Source organism: Vulpes lagopus, chromosome 7 (genome assembly GCF_018345385.1).
Source record: "Vulpes lagopus strain Blue_001 chromosome 7, ASM1834538v1, whole genome shotgun sequence".
NCBI lineage: Eukaryota > Metazoa > Chordata > Mammalia > Carnivora > Canidae > Vulpes > Vulpes lagopus.
Window position 1 is genome coordinate 77662849 of NC_054830.1, and position 23792 is coordinate 77686640.

General features: G+C 40.0%; 1 protein-coding gene across 2 annotated transcripts; it reads left to right on the forward strand.

The window, feature by feature from the left end:
- The first annotated feature begins 537 nt into the window (after positions 1-537).
- TRMO (tRNA methyltransferase O) lies at positions 538-15989 on the forward strand. Of its 2 annotated transcripts, none has more exons than XM_041764466.1 (5): positions 538-661; positions 5594-5768; positions 8472-8629; positions 11777-12484; positions 15532-15989. In XM_041764466.1, exons 1-5 carry the CDS (start codon positions 586-588, stop codon positions 15789-15791), a joined length of 1377 nt encoding a protein of 458 aa, XP_041620400.1. In that variant the 5' UTR covers positions 538-585; the 3' UTR covers positions 15792-15989. The 2 variants fall into 2 exon arrangements, with proteins under 2 accessions (XP_041620400.1, XP_041620401.1); XM_041764467.1 differs by lacking the exon at positions 538-661 and adding an exon at positions 692-764.
- Positions 15990-23792: the final 7803 nt, after the last annotated feature.

Below are 23792 nucleotides of genomic sequence, written 5' to 3' on the forward strand. Positions count from 1 at the left end.
TATTCCAGTGACGTTCCCCATTAGAAATAAGGTTTACTTGGGGTTCCTTGCTGACAAAACATCTTATTGTGGGAAAAATTAAAGTATACAGAAGTATAAATAATCGTGTGTGTTCTCACCACTCAAGAATGTCTAATTTCCTGACATCCGACCACTAGGTTATGTGGTGACTGTACATACACATCCTTTTTCTTTAAAAATCCGTGTCCTTCATTGGACACGTAGACTCCTACATTAATGTTCCGAGAGAGGCATCATAGTGCGTTAATTCTTCATGGAAGCGTCCCCCGCGGCAAGCGCGGGAAATCGGGAGTCACTGACTGGTGGTGAGCCGCAGAGGATCAGAGCGAGGAGACGGAGAGCCGGGCCCGGGAGAGGAACCGAGGCCGGGAAAGGGCTTCAGGAAACCCACCGAAACCCTCCGGGTGCCGCCGGCGGCGCCCGCTCAGAGCGCTCCCCGCCCCCCGCGCATGCGCCAGGCTCTGGGTCCGCACCTTCCAGGGCGGCTTCTGCGCAGGCGCCAAGCTCGGGGACCGGAAGCGGAAGGCCTGTCGCTTAGGGTCGACACCTCAGTGAGCAGCCGCTATGCGCGGCTTGGAGGAGCCGGGACCTCGGCCCGCAGCGACCCCGTGCGGGTGCGTGAAGCCGGCTCTGGAAACAGGTAACTTCTGACAGACCCGTGGTTCCACACCCGAAGGAGGCCTAGGCGCAGGCCGCTGACTTGACGGCAGAGAGGGACACAGAACGCGACAAGTTGAACCAAAGTGCGTCATTATACTTATTGCGAAGCCACGGATCACGTGCACTGGCGACCACGTGATTTTTCCGAGGCGAGCGGAATGATGTCATCTCCTGTTCGGGGTAGCTGCGGCAGGGTCGGGCTTGGCGCGGTGGCTGGAGCAGCCACGTGCTGAGCAGCAGCAGCCTTTCTCGCACAAGTCGTGCTCCTGTGAGAGTGAGGATGTGAACGCTGGTGTTAGCGGGTTTGGAATTAATAAATACAAGAGAGAGGCATCCTGTACTGAGGGAAGTGAGGCGGGAGAGACAGGAAATCTTTTTATACTGGTTCTGGAAGAGATGGGCATGAGTTTGTTTTCACGTCATTATAGAGAGAATATTAGATTAGAAGAAGCAAATGGAAGAAGATTAAAATCTGCTGTCACCCAGAGAAAACCACACTTAATATCCTGGAGTCTACTCTCCATTCCTGTTTCAGTTCATGCGCGGTAGAAAAATAGGATTATGTGACGCCACTGTTTTATGGCTTTTTTCTAAAACTTAAGTTCCCTATAAGTCTATGGCCATTAATAATTTTAAGGGATTGCATATTATTCTGACTTAAAATTTCTTTTTAAAATTTATTTGAGAGAGGGAAAGCATGCGTGCACATAAGCAAGGTGAAGATGGAGAAGCAGGCTCCCCACTGAGCAGAGAGCCCCATGTGGGGCTCGATCCTAGGACCCTCGGATCATGACCGGAGCCAAAGGCAGATGATTAACCAACTGAGCCACCCAGGCACCCCCATTTTGCTTTAGAGATGTGTTCTGATTAACCAGTTACTTACTGTTGGGCATTCAGGTTACTGCCAGTTTTCAATGTGAAGAAAATTCTTAAAACTAAAATGTTTGTGCGCATGTTATAAAAATTTAACTTAGATTAAATTTACTAAAAGTACTGTAACTTGGTCAAAGGTTGTGCTCATTTAAAAAAAAATTATTGCGCAGTGCCAGATTACAGGTCTAATATTTCGATATGCAGGAAGGAACAGGGCTCAGAGGTCTACATAGCATGGAATGGGGGAGCTGTAAGTTTGAAATACTGGATGGAGGTTTATTGAATTCACACTGTAGAGAACCTTGATTTTAGTATACGTGCTGCTGTAGCAAGCTCTGTAGAGAACCTTGAATATCAGGTTAAGAAATATAACCTCTGCTAACAGAAAGGTGGAAAATTTAGCAAGAGGGTAACGTAAAATTAAGGAACACAGAATCTGGACTATTGATACAGTGCACAAGGGGAAGGGCCTGTAATGGGGACATGAATTAAGACAAGGTTAATTTAACAGTCCAGGCAGGAAGGGAAAAGGACCTGAACTATCTGTCAACACTAAGACATACAGTTAAACTTTGTGTATAAAAACTGCATTAGGGCAGCCTGGGTGGCTCTGCGTGCCGCCGTCAGCCCAGGGGTGATCCTGGAGACCTGCAATCGAGTCCCATGTTGGGCTCCGTGCATGGAGCCTGCTTCTCCGTCTGCCTGTGTCTCTGCCTCTCTCTCTCTCTCTCTCTCTCTCTCTCTCTCTGTCTCTCTCATATTAATAACTAAATAAATCTTTAAAAAAACCTCTGCATTAATAACTTGTTGGTTTTTCTCTTACTACACAATTAATACAGTTGTATTGTTAAAATGAGGCGAAAGCCTGAATAGGAGCTTGGAAAATCAATCTTTGTTGAGCACTTTCTGTTGTACTAGGTGCTTTACATATTTTTTCTATGATATTGAGACATATTATGAGGTTCTCCCCCAAACGTTACTTCCGTTGTATTCAGAGTTCTTGTTTTGGTTTCTTTTTAAGATTTTATTTATTTACTCACAAGAGGCAGAGACATAGGCAGAGGGAGAAGCAAGCTCCCTGTGGGGAGCTTGATGCACTTCTCCATCCCAAGACCCCAGGATCATGGCCTGAGCTAAAGGCAGATGCTCAACTACTGAGCTACCCAGGTGCCCCTCTTGGTTTTTTTTTTTTTTACCCAAACTTAGCTTAATATTGGGCAGTTGTATGCAGTTGGAAAGTGTTTGTTAAGCAAATGAAAGCAGGACACAGGGATCCCATCTTACTAGGTTAGGGGTCCTTTTTTGGCCCTTTTTCTTTATGACATTTTAATGAACACCAAAGAATTGTTTGGCCTTAGTTTCTTCATTTTAAGGTATTTATTGTCTATTCTACGGGAACATGGATGAGGATAAACAAAAGAATGCCTGTAAACATACTTGGAAAGAAATTTAAAGTCATCAAAAACATACAGTTTAGAAGGGTCTTAGAATCATAATATTGAGAAAGAAAGTCTGAGAAGAAAACATGCAGTTTGATACCAGTTTTTATGGAGTTCAAAGGCAAAATAAATGAAGTATTATCTAGGCATGCATATTCATGTGATTACAATTATATTAAAGGTAGTGATATGAGATCCCATTCAGAATGGCACCTGTTTATCTCAAGGGGAAAGGATGGGTGTGCCATAGGAGAAAAGCAATATAAAAGATAAAATTTGTTGGTAAAGCTCTAGTTCTTGGAATGGGTGGTGGGTACACAGGGTTTCATAGTATTATTCTCTGTTATACATTTATTACATATATATAAATAACAGTTTTTATAAGTGAAGAGTGATGAAAGGTGCGATGAGGGACAACACCAGGTCTATAATCTTACCGCCCATGCTGGTGGCACAGACCTAATGGATGCTGGAAATAAAATGATGGTATAACATCTCTTAAAAGAAGTTAGTAAAGCTTTCATGAAATGTTAAAAAAAAAAAGTTGTTTGTAAATTCAAAATGCTAGTTGTGGATACCTTGGACTTTAAACCTATATTCGTCTGCTTAGCCAAGTTTTCTTTTCTTTTCCCTTCAAGTTTTCTTCTTTTGAAAGGAATTACTACTTACAAAAAACAAAGGGATTTCTAATTTTTGTAAAAATTTCAAATACACAAATTACAAAATTAAATATAAGAATAATCCAGGGATCCCTGGGTGGCGCAGCGGTTTGGCGCCTGCCTTTGGCCCAGGGCACGATCCTGGAGACTCAGGATCGAATCCCACATCGGGCTCTGGTGCATGGAGCCTGCTTCTTCCTCTGTCTATGTCTCTGCATCTCTCTCTCTCTCTCTCTGTGACTATCATTAATTAAAAAAAAAATTTAAATTAAATAAAAAAAAAGAATAATCCAAAAATCTCACTGTCCATTTTTACCACTTTACCACATCCAATTTACATGTTACCATATCCATTTTACCAAAATGTTAACATTTTGCTGAATGTCCTTCCAAATAGTTTTCTAGACATGTACAAGTACATATTTAGGTAGATGTATAAACAAACTTTCATAAGGGATTATGTTCTATCACTTTCTATTTTAATTAGTTTAGACTTAAACTTTTTTTCCATGTAACATTAATTTTTTGAGTACCTATCCCCTTGGATACAATATAGTAGACAGTGAACATAGTAGTAAACAACATAGAAAAACTCCTACCAACATGGAGCTGACGTTCTAAAGAGGCAGAGAGCTACTGGTCCATGCCTAACCTGAAATCTACCCTGTCTCTAGATATTTTAATAGTATGATACCATGTACTTTCTTTATTGCTTAAACTGCTTTGTTTCATATGTTCTGTTCCTTTTAAGTGAGTGCCTCTTTATTTGGACATGTTTTCCCCACTATCTGAAAGTAGAGCATACCTATGAAAGTTTTCGTAAGCTGAAATGGTATAATGCAGAGAAGCAATTATCATTAATTTATATGGGAAAATCGTTGAATGTTCCCAGACCCAAAAAATAACCTCTCTCAGGTTTTTCTGTTACTTTAGGTCACATCTTCCTAGGGAATGCAAAAAGCAAATCCAGATAAAGCACAGATGCTCACACAGTTCAAAGCTCTGGTGGTTCAGATGCTCAGATGCTGAGTGTGGTTCCTGGGGAAGGAGCTGGGTGGGGCTGATCTCCCTGCTTGGGGCACACCCTACATCTGTAATAGCTTGCTGCAAAACAAATGCTGAACACTTCACTTTTTGCCTTTTTTGGTAAAATCAGATATTCTCTTCGTATTTCTTTTGATTAGCAAAAACAAGTACTGATATAGGTCTTTTGCAAATGTACAGCAGCTTAACACAAACTTGAAAAGCATGAGGATGTATACACCTGTCTCCTTATCTTTCATATTTCTTTGCGTTATGTTTCATACTCCAGCCAATTGAAATAGCTTGTTCCCTGCATGTGCTAGGGCACTTCACATTTAACTTTATGCTTGTTATTCTATTTTATTTTTAATTTTTAAAAATAATTCATTTATTTTTTAAGAGTATGCGCATGCCCAAGTGTGAGTTGGGGGAGGAGCAAAGGGGGATGGAGAAGGAGAGAATCTCAAGCAGACTCCATGCTCAGCCCGGAGCCCAACTTGGGACTTGATCGCACAACTCTGAGATATTGACCCAAGCTGAAACCAAGAGTCAGATGCTTAACTGACTGAGTCACCCAGACACTCCAATACTCTTTATTTTAAAAACCCTTTTAGCCCTGACCAAAGTCACGTACCTTAGAAATGGTAACAGAATTTGAAATATGGTCATAGTAGAACTTCTAAAAATACCTATCTTTCTTAGACCTGCACTCTTTCTGGCTATCTAATGGGATATAATAATGTCTGTGTAGTTATGAGGCTATTTATATGTATTCATATTATATGAATCATTTTTAATAGTTGCATAACACTTGGTAGATGTTAAAACTATGAAATCAGTGCATTGAAGAAAACATGTTTTCCTACATTTTTATTTGACATTTTGACTAATGATTTCTTGCCTAATTTTCTTCTATAGGGAATCTTTTAACTGAGCCAATTGGCTATTTGGAATCCTGTTTCTCAGCGAAGAATGGTACTCCAAGGCAGCCATCTATTTGTAGCCATTCGCGGGCTTGTTTGAGAATTAGAAAGAGCATCTTTAATAATCCTGAACATTCTTTGATGGGCTTAGAACAGTTTTCTCATGTTTGGTAAGTTGTTTTATAGAAGTGGTTCTTTGGGCCAGAACTTGCCCTTGAGTAAAGTACTCCAGGTGAAGGCAACCTTGGGAGTCTGCCATCCAGGTCACCTTTATCAATTGCGTGGAACTCCCATACCACATTCTTGCACGTGACTGCATACATAACTTGGGCACCCTCATGGAAACTGGAGATCCACTGAGGGGGCACATTCCATTTGCAGTTGGTTCTAACTGTGATGAATGTGATGAATGCCTTCCATTGAGCTGTAATCTATATACCTTCTTGATTCCGCCTATGGGTCATTATTCTATCTTCTGGACCAGGGGACAGCGAGCTATAGCCTGTAGAATCCATCTACATCCTATCTTTGTAAATAAATTTATGACAACACAACCACTTCCATTCATTCCATCAGTACATTCCATTCCATCAATACAATTGTGCATGGCTGTTTTGTGGTATTATGGCAGAGTTGAATAGTTACAACAGAGACTGGTTGGCCTGCAAATCCTCAAATATTTACTGTATGATCCTTTACAGAAAAAGTTTGAGACTCTGCTCTAGATCCATGAACAATTAAGTCTATTCTTCCTAAGAGACAAAAGAAACTTTAAAAATCTGGATACTCTAAATAAAGTGTTACCTGTATTAGGACCTGTGTTTTTTTTTTTTTTTAATTTTTTTTTTTTTATTATTTATTTATGATAGTCATACAGAGAGAGAGAGAGAGGCAGAGACATAGGCAGAGGGAGAAGCAGGCTCCATGCACCGGGAGCCCGACGTGGGATTCGATCCCGGGTCTCCAGGATCGCGCCCTGGGCCAAAGGCAGGCGCCAAACCGCTGCGCCACCCAGGGATCCCCAGGACCTGTGTTATACTAGTGTTATTGTCACTTGGAATTCTGTCTCTGTCCATTCTTCTCCACTCCAGTATCACCAGTATGACTTGGTCTAATTTTATTAGTGAAGGCCTAAAATTAAGTATCTATTCTGAAATAGCTTATTTTTGGTGTTAATTTGGAGATGTGGGTAGAGTAAAAACAACATGTTATCTGATCTAGTTTGTATGATCTTGGTTGAATTAATTAAATTAAAAACATTGCTGGTATAAAAAAAAATGGATCCAGATCTATATAAAGAGATTTTTCTGATTAAAAAAAAAAAGAGAGAGAGAGATTTTTCTGTATTCCTCCTGTTTTTCTTCTATCTCATCCTCACCCCCAACACTCTTTAGGGATCTTTTTTTTTTTTTTTTAAGGGATCATTATTTTTAACAGCTTGGTGTATATCCTACCAGGCCTTTTTCTTTTTTTAGTACACATAGAAGCATAAACATACACATTGGGAGTGGGTATTTGTTTTAAACAATGGAATATGTTTTCTTAACAGTATATATCATGACCATACATACAGATTTATCTTTTTTGGTTTAATGGCTGTCTCATTGCAAAATATAGATATACCATGATTTTACCACTTTTTTGTTAATGGATAGTTATTTTGCTATTATAGTAATACTATAACAGACCTTAGACACAATTCTTGGCACTTGTGCATTTTTACAAAGAGGTATCAGAAATGGTTATATTGAGCTAGAGGATGTGCAGATTTATAATATTGGAGAGCTACTGCCAAATTGTGCTCTAAACTCAATTTATATATCAACAGTGTATGAAAATAACCTTCTTCCTATATTCTTGTTAACACTATATGTTACAGTTTTTCTACATTTTTGTCTGACAGGGAAAAACCATATATTTTTTTAAGAGTTTATTTACTTATTTGAGAGAGAGAGCGTGCACCAGTGTTTGCATGGGGAGAGGGGCAGAGGGAGAGAATCCCAAGTAGACTCGATGAGGAGTGCGGAGCCTGACATGGGGCTCGATCTCACAACCCTGAGATAATAATCTGAGCTAAAATCAAGAGTCAGATACTCAACCGATTGAGCCACCCAGGTGCCCCGGGAAAAATAGTATTTTTTTTTTTTTTTTAGTTAAATGTCTTATTAGTGAGGTTCAACATTTTTCATTTGGTTGCTGCTATTTCTTACTCTTTTATGAATTGCTTATTCATGTTCTTTGCCTAATTTCCTATAATGAGTTGCCCTTTCCTTTGTGATTTGTAGGAACACTTTGTATACCACAGATATTAACCCATTGTCCATTGTACATGCAGCAAACATTTTCTCCTGGGATGACATTTTGTTGTCATAGACTTAATGATTTAATGAGTTCATATCTGTTCTTGTTTCTCTTCATGGCTTCCTGCTTTTATGTGTTGTTTAGGAAGGCACTGCCAAGACATTTAACATTTCTGAGCCTGTTTTTCCTCATTCTTAAAGTAGGGGATAAATGACAAATCTTAGGCTTGTCAGGAGAGTTAAATGAGTATAAAACATCTAGCCGATTGGAAAATACCAGGCACTTACTCCATAAATATTGCTTATTCACATACTTGACAAACATTATTTAAGTTCCTACCACATGCCAGTAATTATGTTAGGAGCAAAGGATATAGAGATCAAACTCTGCCTTCCTTTAGGGAATGAGAATAGATTTGTTTCTTTCCCCACTGATTACACTGTAATACCATTGAAAGCATTCTGTTTTAATTTGTGGGATTAAAGATTAAAGATTTTTTTCTCCCATCAAATCATTATGATAAATTAACTAGTATTCTCTTCTTACTTGATGGTTTGGTTTATTTTCAATAGGATTTTGTTTGTTTTTCACAAAAATGGTCATTTGAGCTTTAAGGCGAAAGTGCAGCCTCCCAGGCTGAATGGTGCGAAGACTGGAGTTTTCTCCACAAGGAGCCCGCATCGTCCCAATGCGATAGGATTGACCCTGGCCAAGCTGGAAAAGCTAGAAGGTAACACTTTCCATTTCTACGTTTGTCTTTTCTTCCTTACCTGAAAGAAGTCTTACGAAACCAACCTAGTATTCACTGGCTGTTGTTATTCTGACGAGTACCAACGGTATTAACCCCTGACAACTACCAGGCAGGGAAGAACACGAAATGACTAAAAGAATGTTACCATTTGAAATCAGCTCTCATAGGATGCTCAATTTCATTATCAACACATGTAGTAGAACCTGTTACATTATTTAAAAATAATGCATGACTTCATAATTATTAAATTAGTACTTTCTCTGACTTGGAATACAATAAACACAAAATTATTAAAAAATAATTGGACACTTTCAGAACACATAGTAACTGGTTGTATGTGTAGATATGGTAAACATGTGGGGTGGTATTATTTCTTCCTTGCATCTTTGAGGAAATGAACATACATTGTGGTTCTAGTACAGCTGTTAACTCTGATGTGTGGTAGAGGGTCTGCGATGAGTCTCACTATAATAACATTTAAACACCTATCAGATTGTGGAAGTGCCTGTATAGAATACCAGATTAGTTTTAACTATGTTCATATATAATCTAGTGACCAAGCCATACATTTTTTTTGAAGCATCCCATTTTTTTAAGTATAATTGACATGCTAGTTTGAAGTGTACAATATGATTCAACATTTATATACATTGCAAAATGATCACCACAATAATTCTAGATAGTCATTTATTACCATATAGTTACAAAAAATTTTTTTATGATACGAACTTTCAAGATCTACTCTCAACAACTTTCAGATATATAATACAGTATTATTGAGTGTAGTTCCTGTGCTGTACATGACATCCCATGACTTACTTATTTTGTAGTTGAAAGTTTTTACCTCTTGTTCCTCTTCACCCTTTTCACCTGTCTCCCTGCCCTGTTCCCTCTGGCAACCACTGATCTGTTTTCTGTAGAATAGAGTTTTGGTTTGTTGGTTTGTTAGTAAAGCATCCTGTTCTTAAATCACTCTGACCTAATAAGCACATTTGTTAGAGAGGTAGAAGATGAAGTAGCAGGTAGACTGAGAGTTGGGAAACCATTCCAGGCTTTAGCTTGCTTGTTTGTAAAGTAGGCAAAGGAGTAAGACCTGCCTTCTCTGGGACTCCAGAGTATTTTTTTAGGGATCTTATGAGGCAGAGGCTCTAAGAGTACTTTTTAGTCTCTTCTGTGCTAAATAGGTAAGACCAGGTATTTTGCTTGTTTTTTGCCAGAACTTGAAATCCCTCCCCTGGGTTTTATTCACCTGGGCCTTGGGTAGGTTTTCCAGGAAAATTCTGTAGCCAGTCCAATGTAAGCTTTATCAAATTGTGATGGCTGACCAGCTTGGGTAACAGTACTGGAACATTTTATGATCATTCGTGCAACCCACACATATTTTCTGAGCACTATGTATGTGCCAGGGATTGTTCTAGGTGCTTAGGGTGTAGTGGCAAACAAATTAAATAAAAATCTGTGCATTGCAGAAGAACTTAAAATTCTAATTGGGTATATCAAATTAGAAATGTAAAAGGCAAACACAATAACACTGGAGACATTCTTAACAAATGAATGTTATGGTGACTATTAGTGTTTGTGTGGTGCTTTACAGTTAAAAAGAGCATTTGTGTACATTATCTCACAGTGGCTCTTTGGGTTTGATGGAGTAGCAATCCCCCTTTTATGGATGAGAGAGCTGAGGCTCTTTGATGTTTGATAATTTACCTCATTGTATCCAGCCAGTTGGTTGTGTGACTCGAAATCCCATGAACTTTTACATATACTACAATGCTTTCTTCTTCTGCAGACATTGTTAGGCATATCCATTAGGAAGTCCAAAGTCATTATGCCAGAGTTCCAGGTCATTCACAGTGAGCATGTTTTAGAAAACAGAGTCCTTTGTTAGTCATGGTTTTCTTAAATGAAGACAGAATGCAATGTGATCACATGCAATTTTTGGATTCTCATTTGTCCAGTTTCCCAAGAATCAAGTTAGTTGACTCTGCACCAGTAGCAGGAACTGAACATGCAGCTGTATAAGTGAGACAAAAGACTTGTCCTTAATATTGGGCAACAGTGACTTATATTCTCCTTAATTGTTTGAGTCTTGATGGATGGATTAGATTCTCATTGCTGTGTAACAAATTACCACACACTTAATCAGTTTAAATAATACACACTTATTACCTCTTTGAAATATTATTATGTTTCATAATAATTAGTGTAGAAGTATAGGAACAGCTTAGTTCTCTGCTTAGGATCTTATCAAGCTGCAAATAAGGTGTCATCTGGAGTTTCAACTGTGGAAGAATTTGCTTCCAGGCTCACTTAGGTTGTTGGAAGGATTCACTTTCTTGTGACTGTGGGACTGAGAGCCACAATTGCTTGCTGGTTGTTGGCTGGTGGCTGCCCTCAGCTCCTAGACACTCCTGCACTGCCTTGCCACATGGGCTTTCCTAGTGTGACTGCTTACTTCATCAGGCCCACAAGAAGAATATCTTGAGTGCATCTGTCTGCAGGCACAGGAGCCTTAGATAATGTAACATAGTCACCGGAGTGATATCAAGTCACACTTGAGAGATGGGGATTATACAAGGGTGTGAACACCAGGAGGTGGGCATCCTGGGGACCACTGTAGTGTCTGTTTGCCTGGAAACAGTGGAAATCCTCATTGTTCCCACAGAGATATATTGAGGACTCTTGATGTGCCTGGGCCAGAGTTAGAAGCCCCAGTGATGCAAAGATGAGTCAGTGCTGAAGGGCCTACTCCATTGTCTAGGGAGAGAGACTCTACTAGGTCCTTGCCAGACCATGTGAAAAGGGATATAGCAGAGGTTTGTACATAGGTTTCTCTGTGGAACCCAGAAGAAAGAATGACTTATGTGTGGAAGAGCCAGAAAGGCTCTGTAGAAGAGGTATTATGGAAGAGCCTTAAATAACATGTAGGAGTTTGACAGGTAAAGAAGAGGATGGGTTTCCGGGTAGAATGAAAAGGGTGTGTTGGCACCAGGTATAAGAGAGCCCGGTGTGTAAGAGAATTATGAGTAAGTTTGGGGAGGCATAAACAGTTGGTGTTGGTTTTTAATTATTTGCACTGTTCTTGATTGTTACTGTTTCTAAGAGGATATGTTTTTCACATTATAGGTGGAGCTATATACCTTTCTGGAATTGACATGATTCATGGCACACCTGTCCTAGACATAAAGCCCTACATAGCTGAATATGACTCACCTCAAAATTTGGTTGAACCTCAACAGGACTTTAATTTACAGAAAAACCAATATAAACCCCAAAATACATCTCAGTCTAATGGCAAGATTGACAGCTATGACCAGCGACAGATCTCACAGTGTGATAAACCACAAGCCTATAGTCACACTAAGGAGAAACCTAAATGTCCTGAAGATAGAACTTCAGAAGACAATATGAAACGTGACAACTCAACAAAAGTCCAGCAAAACTCCCCTCAGCACAAGGAGATAGCAGCAGATTTGGGCTTAGAATCAAGAAATGATGAAAGTCTGAATGTGGTAGAAGAACAAATTGGCCCATATTGCCTGGAGAAGAGCTTTTCAGACAAGATCAGGCACATTCAGGGTGGTATGGCCGTAGATGAGAAGAACTTTTCAGAGGAAGGTACAGAAAAGAGGCTAAGGAGTGGGAAAGAAGCAGTGATTCCAAAAGGAAATAGTGCAGAGTTGCAACCCATGGCTCTTCACTGCCCTTCCAGGATGGCTGGTGCAGCCCCCCACAGCATGGTCCCTGCCTGGGTGAGAGAGGCCCCTGTGGCCACCTTGGAAGTCCGGTTTACTCCTCACGCAGAGATGGATCTTGAGCACCTCAGTTCAGAAGGTGAACCAGGTTCTTTCTGTTTCTTATGTCTGAATGAGAGCTTTAGCTAAATTTGGTATTTCTGAGGGCAGTTATATAGAGTATTTGTCAGTATGACTGGTTGTAAGAAATGTAGTATAAAATTGTATTTGAGCAAAGGCACCATCTGATGACATACTTTGTTCACCACAGTGAGTCCCAGACATTCAGTAAAGTTTTTGCTGAGAATGGCTGCTGCCTCATGAAGTGGCTCATGATTTAGGGGCTCTTGTCAATCTGTTATAGTCATTCCTGGAGTTTTCTTTTCTTCTCTCTCTTTTTTTTTTTTTTTTTTTAAGATTTATTTATTCATTCATGAGAGACACAAACAGAGAGAGAAAGAGAGGCAGAGACATAGGCAGAGGGAGAAGCAGGCTCCTTGCAGGGAGCCTGATGCGGGACTTGATCCCAGATTCCGGATCACGACCTGAGCCAAAGGCAGGCCCCCAACCACTGAGCCACCCAGGCATCCCAGTTCCTGGAGTTTTCAAACAGCATTCAGAAGCTAAATTCTTCTTGTTCTGTAAGTTTTTTCATGTGTTTAACTGTCTGACTAGAGAAATACCCCATCTTATTCTATAGGTGGCTGATAGTTCTACCTCTGACACAGAGCCAGGAGTAAAAGGGAAAGAGTCTCTTAGCACAGTAATTGTCCTCCTAAAAGTCCCAGCACTAGAGACTTCACTGTAGAAGAGAGGCCACAGGGCTTTGACTTGGAGCTTGTTTACTTTAACATGTGGTTTCCCCAGCCTGTAGCAGATCCCAAGCAGCAATATAGAATGAAAAAGGGGCTGTTATGAGGTGGCTGCAGTGATTCCAGTAAGAAGTAGCCTGTTAGTTGCCAAGGATATGCCTGATTTCATCTGCCACCCAGGGTGTGTTTCTTATTCTTTCCAAAGGCTTTATGTTTAAACAAAGCGTTTGATTTCTAGATTGACCTCTTTATTTAAAAATTTTTGTTTATGAAAGTTGTTTCATCGTTGTATACAGTTGATGGGAGGAGGAAGGTCAGTTTTAAAAGAATTTTGTGATAGAACAAAGGAAGCAGTGCTGCCTGGAAGATACTTTATATTTATACTTACCCTTTGGCCTGCAGTTATCAGTGAATACTTCCCTACTTTGGAAAGTTTTATTATTTTCAAACTATAATGCTGTATATCTGAGAGGTTACAATAAAACTTATTGATTTGAAAAAATTATTAAAAAGAGAAGTTATGAAATGTAACTATAAAACAGGAACAGCAGAATTTGGAGTCAATACAGAAACAAGAAATGACCTCAGAAAGTTTAATCTAGAAAAGATAAAAGAGGGATCCCTGGGTGGCGCAGCGGCTTAGCGCCTGCCTTTGGCTCAGGGCGCGATCCTGGAGACCCGGGATCGAATCCCACATCAGGCTCCCGGTGCATGGAGCCTGCTTCTCCCTCTGCCTATGTCTCTGCCTCTCTCTCTCTCTCTGTGACTATCATAAATAAATAAAAATTAAAAAAAAAAAAACTCTTGAAAAGATAAAAGATATTGAAATGGTGGCAGTGTGTTGTTGGTGGGGGTGGGGGGATTGGTGCTGGAATGGAGTGCTTGTGGATAAATGAGAGGATGAAGGATTGTGACTTGAGGAGCAGGGAGGAAATCTGGGAAGGCTTCCTGGAAGAAAGCCTGGAAGGCTTTCATGTGAGTTAAGCCTGGAAGGCTATATAGGCAGAGAAATGAGGGAGGGGCACCTGTGCCAAATGAATAACCAAGCAAAAGGCTGGAGCTTTTCTTACTTACACTGTTACTGAAGAGTGTGATGATTTTGGAATTCCTCTTTTTTAAGTGTGTTTGGAGTCATTTCATGAGGCATGCAATAAAGGGATCTTAGCACTGCACAATTGGGCCTTGGTGGGGGTTGTTTTGTTTTGTTTTGTTTAAGGATTCCATGTGATTTGCAGTTGAATTGGTTTTTGGTTTTTGACCAAAATGGCTTTATTTATGAACTGACTGGATATAGCCCAGAGTGATTTTTGGCTGTTTTCTAAAAATTGATTTTACTTTCAGAGGAATAAGATCCACCATGACTCCAGATGATATTTTGATAAGAACAACATTGTTTAAAGCACATGCCTTCCTGGAAGGAGTTAGCCTTCATTTGGATGTATGTTATGTTGTAGCTGTTAAAGATGAAGTCACAGTTCATTTTTTTAAGTTTTGTACATAACTGTACTTTTAAGAATTAAAATACATCCATGGTAATATAGATGTAGGAAGTTTTGCCACTTAACAGGATATACATCTGTTTACCTGAAATACGCACCTTGATGGTATGAGGTGGCCTCTTCCCTAGTGATGGCATTCAGCTTTTCTTTTCTTTCTTTCTTTTTTTTTTTTTTTTTTAATGATAGACATAGAGAGAGAGAGGCAGAGACACAGGAGGAGGGAGAAGCAGGCTCCATGCCAGGAGCCTGACTTGGGACTCGATCCCGGGACTCCAGGATTCTGCCCTGGGCCAAAGGCAGGCGCCAAACCTCTGAGCCACCCAGGGATCCCCGGCATTCAGCTTTCTCAGAGTATCTATTTTACTTTTTCCAGAAGGACTCTCCCATGTCCTTGTTCCTTAGGGAATGTGGTGTTACTTTTAACTGGGGCTGTGACGCTAGCTCTCTGAGACACTGTCCCTTGCCTATAGCTGGTGCTTTGGTTGTACGTGGGTTTAGTTTTCTTTCCTGTGGCTTTCTGAGAGTGCTGGGACTGTCATGCATTTCCCTGACCATGCCTCCATTCTGAGAAGAAAATGACAAGGAATCAAGTTAAAGGCGTCATTGAACATAGATTTTGTTGAACAAATGAAAATTTGTGGCATGTATAAATTTACTCTAATAGTAATTTTAAATACATTTGAAAGTGACCTTCTCTGCAACGACTGAATAGATTGCCAAACCCAGGTCATTTCATATGATAGTCAAGGAACCAGCCAATCTCCGCATTGAAGTTCACTGTAATGAAATTTGATCTGCATCATTTTCAGCACTAAGGTATATTTTTCTCATTGCAGATGGCAGTCAGTCTTCATTTAAATATTTTCAATCAGCAGAGGAAGCAAGGCATGCCATTGAGGCTGTGTTGTCAGCCGACCCTCGGTCCATATATCGACGGAAGCTCTGCCAGGACCGCCTTTTCTACTTTACTGTAGACATAGCACACATCACTTGCTGGTTTGGTGATGACTTTGCAGAGGTTCTAAGGATCAAGCCAGCTTCAGAACCTGTTCAGATGACTGATCCTGAGGAGTCCTTGGTGTCTCTGGGATCGTAAGTAGCCTCCATCATGCGTTTAAAACAGCCTAATCGACTTTGAATTGGCTTTTGGACTATCTGTACAAGTTAATGATGTGATGTGTTAATGAGTCTTTGCAGAAAGAACAGTTTGTGATCTCACTGCTTTGATTGATTTGGGTTCAAAATATTTATTCGAAAAACATTTTTAATAAACTGAGAGATACAAAATTTAGAGAAATATATGTATGCTTTTCATTTGGTTAATATCAAAGAATCCAAAGGTAATGAAATCTTAGTGATTTCTGAAAGAAGCTGATTGTTTTTGGCACTTGGTAAAACTGGGTAGAGATCATTCTAGCAGGAACTTATAAGCCAGGGGATCTGTTCAACAGTCATACTGGTTTTTCAGTATTGTTTTCCTGTCTGCAAAAGTTTGACCTCTTTCATCATAAAAACTGAGTTACCAACGTCTAACAGACCAAAAACAAGTGGTATTAAAGCTCTTTTGAGATTAAACCCCTGTGTTTTAGAGACTTTGTCATACACACATTTGTATGTATATTGTATACATATATCTTATCCCGATTCTAAAATAGGGACTCTGATCTTTCTTTGGATGTCTTTGTATCAGAAAAGAAAGTCACCCCAGAAATCCAAGAAAATAACTTAATTACTGGTTTATTTCTTATTTATTCTATGAGTATTTACTGAAAGCCTATTATGGGTTAGGTTTTGGTGATAAAATGAGATAAAAACAAGATGCAGTTCTTACAAGGAGGAGGAAGACATGTGTTACAGTTAGATAAAATATAGTAATTAAGTCTGTACATGGTTCCTACGTAGTACCATGCAGGAAGTGGTTGTAAGAATGTGTTGCCTATAGGTGATTTTAATGATGTGATCCCAGATAACTGAAGATTTATGATCAGCATAACCAGATTAGACACCTGTCAACATGACAGGCTTTCCTAATCACAATTGTAAATCTTAATAGCTGATTGATCATGGTTTTGAAATGAGCACTGCTGCCTGTAGATACTTGCACAGAGTCATTTGTGGCTGATGACACTGCACTCTTGAACCAAACTGGATTGTCTTTGAGGTTACTTAGAACCTCTTGGGGAAGTATCTTTAATTTGATTTTTAAAAGCTCTTTAAGATAATTATAGATTCACAGGAAGTTGCAAAAATAGCGTATAGGCCATGTGTACACTTCACCTAGCTTTTTCCTATGGTAACTCTCTTATATAATAAACTGTAGTATAATGTTAAAACTAGGAAGTTGATATTGGTGTAATCTGCCCTTTATTTTGATTTTGATGCGTTTTCTCTTAAAATTATTTTGAGACTAAATTAGGGCTTGAAGCAGAAAGTGTTGATATTTAATACTGAAAAAATAGTCTGAGGATGATACCAGCCTTCTAGCAACAGGACTATTCAGTTGTTTGACGTTTTAACCTACCTTCTTAGGATTTTAGAACTAAAATCCTAAATACAATCCCGTTTAGTTCTCTGCCCACTCACCAGCCAGTGATGATCCTTCACCACTGCCCTTTTGTAGTTCATTGTGTATGATAGTGTTCATTATCAAAATGTTCTTCCTTCCTATGAGATAAAATCTGTTCTCTGATAACTCCACCCTCTAATGGGGCATAAGGCTGATCGAGCTCCCATGCTAGCCTGTCAGATACCATTCCAGCTCCCTACTCCTTGGTCCTGTCTGCTGAGCTACCCCCATTTCCCTCAGCACTTTCCCATTTGTTAAGTCTCTCCCCGCCCCCAGTCTTTGAATCCCTTGTGTGAACTTTTATCTCTAGGCATGTATTTTCAGTGTCCTGTTGTGAGGAAATTTGGATCGCTAAGTCATGAACTCCCATACCTCAGAAAGAGAAGTAGTTTGAAGTAGTCTTACATTTCTTTTTGTGGTGGGAACTTTTCCAGAAGAAGAAAGGGACACAATACTCTGTACTATGCATAAATTGTATCTACCTTAAATTTTAGCCTTTGCTTTTTCGTGACTGTAGGGGGAGCCCTTGATAACTGATTATTTTCAATAGCTTGGGAATAGATTCCAGGAGTTCAAGAAGCTTTCAGGTAATTTTGGCTTTCGGCCCACTTACCCCAGATTTCCAGAACAGTAACTTCCACAAGATGCTTCCACTGATGCTTGTCAATCACATATAGGAAGAGATTAGAGGATGAATGCCATTTATTAAATTTTTAAATTGTAGCTTGGCTTAAGGGCTAGGATGGATTATTTCAGCATGTGGAGGCTAGGCACAACCAGATAGACTCATTAGCCAAACCCATAAGCATGTATATACAAGATATTCACTCTGTTTAAGTATTTGCGACTTTTTTCTTTGGAGAGAAGAGAGTGGAGTTGAAGATATGAATCAACCTCTTGTTGATAGTCTTTTTTATGATAATGGTCATAAAGAAGGTAGGTGAAGACCCAATAAGTGAAATCTGTATCACTTACTGAACTGTCGTGTCCTTGGCACTGGGCTACATGCTTTTCATACATTGGCAGAGGTTAAGTAATACACTCAAGCTCATACGACTGGTCAGCCTTTCATTGAGGATTTCGACCCACCCAGTCTGGCCCCAGAGTTGGCTTCCTTCCCAGTGTGGCTCTGCTGCCTCCCCCATGCAGATGCAGATGCTCAGCAAGCCATGCTGGTTTAATTTGAGGGTCAACAGTTTCATGTGTTTAATAAGTGCAAGACACTTAGAATGATGTTCATGGGAATCCAACTACTAAATGAAGAATGGCGGAAGAATAAGAGTAGAAATGACTATTCCTACCAGATCTCTGTGGAACCTCCTGAGAAGCAGCATGGGAGATGTGGAGAATACTGAATTTGACCTCAGAAACTTTTAAGTGCTGTGTTCTGCTCTGCTGTGTGCTAGCTGTGCAACCTTGGGCAAGTCACTGCACCCATCTCCAAATCCCTGTCCTTACAGAGTCGTTACATGGATAATACTTGGGAAAGTATTTTCTAAACTCTTCACTGGTCTCCAAACTTAGATAATGTTTTTATTATGCCTGTCATCATTGACACCCTTTCTTTGCCATTCTGCCCTGGTTCACCTACCTGGACAAGCAGATGCAGGGAAACCAAAGGATCCTTAAAATACAGTGTATGGGGCAGCCCCGGTGGCCCAGTGGTTTGGCACCACCTTCGGCCCAGGGTGTGATCCTGGAGACCTGGAATCGAGTCCCACGTCGGGCTCTCTGCATAGAGCCTGCTTCTCCCTCTGCCTCTCTCTCTCTGTCTCTGTCTCTCACGAATAAATAAACAAAATCTTAAAAAAAAAAATACAATGTATGGATAGCCTTTTTTTTTTTTATTACAAAATTTTTTTAAAAGGACTCCTTTTAGCAAGTTACAGGATGTTTTGCTAAGGGAGATATCACAAAGTGGCCCTGCCTTAAGGACCCAGTTGACATTAAGCCATATGCCCAGGGCAATGTCTTCCTTCCACCTGGCCTTCCCTTCTAGGATTGCACATATATCACAAACTGCCTTCCTTGCCTGTGTGTGTAATCAGCAGGTCAGCCCCTTTCTCTCTCTCTCTCTCTCTCTCTCTCTCTCTCTTTTTTTTTTTTAATTTAAAGATTTTATTTATTTATTAATGAGAGAGAGAGGCAGAGACACAGGCAGAGGGAGAAGTGGGCTCCATGCAGGGAGCCCAACGTGGAAATAGATCCCAGGACCCCCAGGATCACGACCTGAGCTGAAGGCGGTGCCGAACTGCTGAGCCACCCAGGCTGCCCCAGCACCTTTCTCATACATGATCCTCTTTAGTGTCCTCTCTTTTTGACCTTCTTTCTTGATTCTAGCCCAGATGCTTCAGGAAAATCCCTGCATTTCTTTTGTAAGAAGATAAAATTATAGTCATGCTGTGAAGTTATTCAGGTAAGTTATAACTCTATGACAGAGAAGAGGCAAATATAAGGATTAAAGCTCAATGAAATGTAACGAGTTTGTCTTTTTTTTTGTTGTTGTTATTGTAAAATAAGGCTCCTAATATAGGTAGTCACCCAATGGCTCTCCAGCATCCTTTTTATTATACTGTCTGCCCCTTCTCTGCATTGTAGGTTAGAGCAGGTGCAGCTCACAGAGGATTCAGGATTTAGGTCAGTGCGTGTGACTGAACAGACACAAGAGAAGACTTTTCAGTGTCTAGAGGAGGTAAAAATTCAGTGATCCACTCGATCCACTCTATTTTTTGATGGAGGGGGCCATTTGTCCAATGAACTCATACCACACTAACCAATTAAATTTGAGCCAATGTGTTTTATGTTGTGCTGACAAAAAAGGTAGGATTGAATGTAACACAATGTTACCTATCTCTGCTGCCTTGTAGATCACTTAAGAATTCTATTCAGATTCTTCATTAATTCATGCAATTCAAGACCTATAAAGCTTTTTTATTCAGTGTTAAGTTTTTATTTTTAAACATTACCTGCATGCTAAGTACTGAAGATCTGTCTAATCATTTTTCACATTGGTAGAGACTTTATGGTTTACAAAGCAATTTAAAATATGTTATCTCTTTTGGTATCTTAGCAACCCATTATGGGTTATTTTTGCTTCTGAGAGCTAAGTGTGGCACTTAACTGCTACTTAGAAAAAGGGTGGGCAAGCTATAATCTGAAGGCAGAGTTTGGCTCACCCTCTGTTTTTGTATAGCCTAAGAGCTAAGATTGGTCTTTAGATTTTAAAAAGATTGTAAACAAAAATAAAAAACCAAGAAAAGAACATATGACAGACTGTGTGGCCTGCAGAGCTGAAAATACTTATCTGGCCCTTTGTAGAAAAAGTTTGTTGACCCTCATTTAGAACATTATTCCTCTGAAAAGATGTTTTGAATTTCAGAAAGGTTATTTACAAATTAAGTTTTTGGGTTATCACATGCTTCTAAATCCGGGATTATCTGTGTTTTTTTAAAGGATAAAACCATGTGAAAAAACTTATGAATATGACATAAATATTAAATATGTATCTTTATTTATGTAAAATTTGGTTGTACAAATCGATATTTACACACATGTAGAAAATTTCTGGAAGGATAGATAAAAATATGTTAACAATAATTGCCTCTGGGAGTTGGTCTCTGGAGGCTCATTGAAGAAGGGAACTTCATTCTCTTCAGTATGTTGTGGATTTTTTTTTAATCATGAGCACACATTTTTTTATGTGGAGCATAAGGAGAGTAAAATGTCTTAAGTTAGATTTATATATCTGAATATAATGTCCTTCCACCCCCAAGTCAGGTAAATACAGTTAGAAACATTTTTACTTTTTCCTGGAATCCTCACATGTGGATCATAAAACCAGAAACTATCTAGATCACACATCAGCTGTGGAGCTGAGCCAGTTTGAGGCAGGTAAATTGGCTGAGCCTGGACAGCTTGTCCCCAAGGGTGCACTGACATTTTCTGTTCTTCCATAGACTGGGTTTTGGGTAAGGCATAGTGCCTCCAGGCAAAAAACAGGCATCTATGTGGATGGTGTCACTGGCAGAGGGCTGAGCCGTGAGGAGCACCTTAGCCTAGTACTCACCAAGCCTGCGCAGTTCATCTATCCTGGACTAAGGGATAGGTCTCTGCTTGTAGGATCCATTCACTCATCAGCTCCACCCACTGGTTCTCTGTCTACTTGCATTATTTAGTCACAAACTATGTGACTGGTGGGAATTGCTGTTCCTGAGTCCCCAGAGCTGGCCCTTATCCACTGTCAGAATGGAAGCTCAGTCAGCTTGGAAAAGCTTGGAGCTGGGGATCAGCTGTGTCATATGGGTAAGGAGACTGTGCTGAGGTGGAGGTGGGCCGACTTGGAGGAAGACTGGGCTGGCGTGTTGGCAGGTGGCAGAGCAGAGCCTATGTAATGGGTGGAGTAGGGCTGTCAACGGATTTGGAGGCTCAGGCTCTGCTTGGGTTGGGGAGGAGTTGAGGTCTGAGAGGACTGGTAGAGCCAAGGCAGGACTGAGTCCCAGGGGGGTTAGGCAGGTTTTCCAGGGACCCCCTCATATCAGAACTGGAGATTTTTCTTCCTTATTTCTTTGCCTAATATCCTATGTTTGCCAAGATAAGAGGTCACAAGATGCCTTTAGTATATAGTCAGACAACATGAATTACAGGGTGTTTGCAAATGACTATAAGGGGAAAAAACAATTGACATAAAATTGGAGAAGCCAAGCACAAAATGTCCACTGGGTCATAAGGTGGAAGAAGTTTGGTCATCAGAGCTTGCCTTCTCCTCCTCTTGGAAATACTTCTGCTACCACATGAACAAGCCTGGGTTAGCCTGCTGGATAATTAGAGATAAATGGCTGAGTCTCAGCTGACATTGAACCAGTCACCACACATAACAAATGAAGCTATCCTGTATCATCTAGATCTGAGTTGTCCTAGACCAGAAAAACTGCCTAGCCAATACATAGAAGCATGGGCGGGCGGGGGGTGGGTGGGTTATTTCAAGCTCTAATTTTAGGGTGATTAGTTAGCAAAAAGGTATTTACTTACCACACTCTTGAGGGGAACAGTAGAAATCTGGTTTATTTAACAAAGTCCTTAAATGTTGAAGGGGTCTTTAGGGTAGGACAGATTTTTGGTTTCAAAACCTTCTCACACAGAAAACTTCAGATGTAGATGGCTTCACTGGGGAATTCTATCAGGAATTTTTTCTTCAAGGAAGAAGAAAAAATCTAAACACTTCCAAATAGGGAAAGGATTACTTTTCAACTCATTTTGTGAGCCCAAAATTACCTTGCTACCAAAACCAAACGTAAGTATTACATGAAAGAAAACTACAGACTAATATCTCTCAGCATAGTTGTAAAAGTTATAAACAGAATTTTAGGAAATGTAATCCAACAATATATTAGGAGATAATACATCATGACTGAGTGAAATTTATCCCAGGAATGTGTAGTTGGTTTAACATTAAAAAAACATCAATCAGGGCAGCCCTGGGTGGCTCAGTGATTTAGCGCCGCCTTCAGCCCAAGGGGTGATCCTGGAGTCCCACGTCTGGCTCCCTGCATGGAGCCTGCTTCTCCCTCTGCCTGTGTCTCTGCCTGGGATCAAGCCCTGAGTTGGGCTCCCTGCTCAGTGGGGAGTCTGCTGCTTCTTCCTCTCCCCCTCTCCCCACTCATGCTTGCTCACTCTCTCAAATAAAATCTTAAAAAAAAAAAATCATTTCAGTACATGTAGAAAAAGCACTTGACCAAATCTAGTACCCATTCCTGGTTTAAAAAGACTCAAAACTAGGAATGGAAGGGAACTTGTTCAGTCTGATAAAGGGCATCTACAAAACATCTACAGCCAACTTCATACTTAATGGTGAAAGACTGAATGCTTTCTACCCTGGTTTCAAGAACAAAACAAGGATGTATACACACACCACTTCAATATTGTGCTGGAGGTACTAGCTAAGGCAGTTAGGCAAGAAGAAGAAAAGGCATACAGATTGGGAAGAAGAAAAATATAATTTTCCTTATTTACAAATAACATCTGAAGAAAATTCTAAAAAACAAAAGCCACTAGAACTAATAAATTCATTTGACAAAGTCATGGACTATAAGGTCAAAAAGCAACAATAAAACTTATTCTCTAGGGGATCCCTGGGTGGCTCAGCGGTTTAGCGCCTGCCTTCAGCCCAGGGTGTGATCCTGGAGTTCCAGGATCAAGTCTCGCGTCCAGCTCCCTGCCTGGAGCCTGCTTCTCCTTCTGCCTCTCTGTCATGAATGAATAAATAAAATCTTTTAAAAAAATTTATTCTCTTGACGGGATGAGCACTGGGTGTTATTCTGTATGTTGGCAAATTGAACACCAATAAAAATAAATTTATTAAAAAATTAAAGTTTATTCTCTATATATTAGTAATCAGCAATTAAAGTTTAAATAAAAGTGCCATTTACATAAAATTATGAACTACATAGGGATAAAATTTATCAAAACGTATGAATGCACAAAATTATAGGACATTGGTGAGAGAAATTGAAGAAATGGAGGTATCTACAACAT

Coding starts and splice junctions, on each gene's coding strand:
- TRMO (XM_041764466.1), top strand. CDS start 586: ATGCGCGGCTTGGAGGAGCCGGGACCTCGGCCCGCAGCGACCCCGTGC. Junction 662..5,593: donor GAAGCCGGCTCTGGAAACAG/GTAACTTCTGAC, acceptor TTTCTTCTATAG/GGAATCTTTTAACTGAGCCA. Junction 5,769..8,471: donor GAACAGTTTTCTCATGTTTG/GTAAGTTGTTTT, acceptor TATTTTCAATAG/GATTTTGTTTGTTTTTCACA.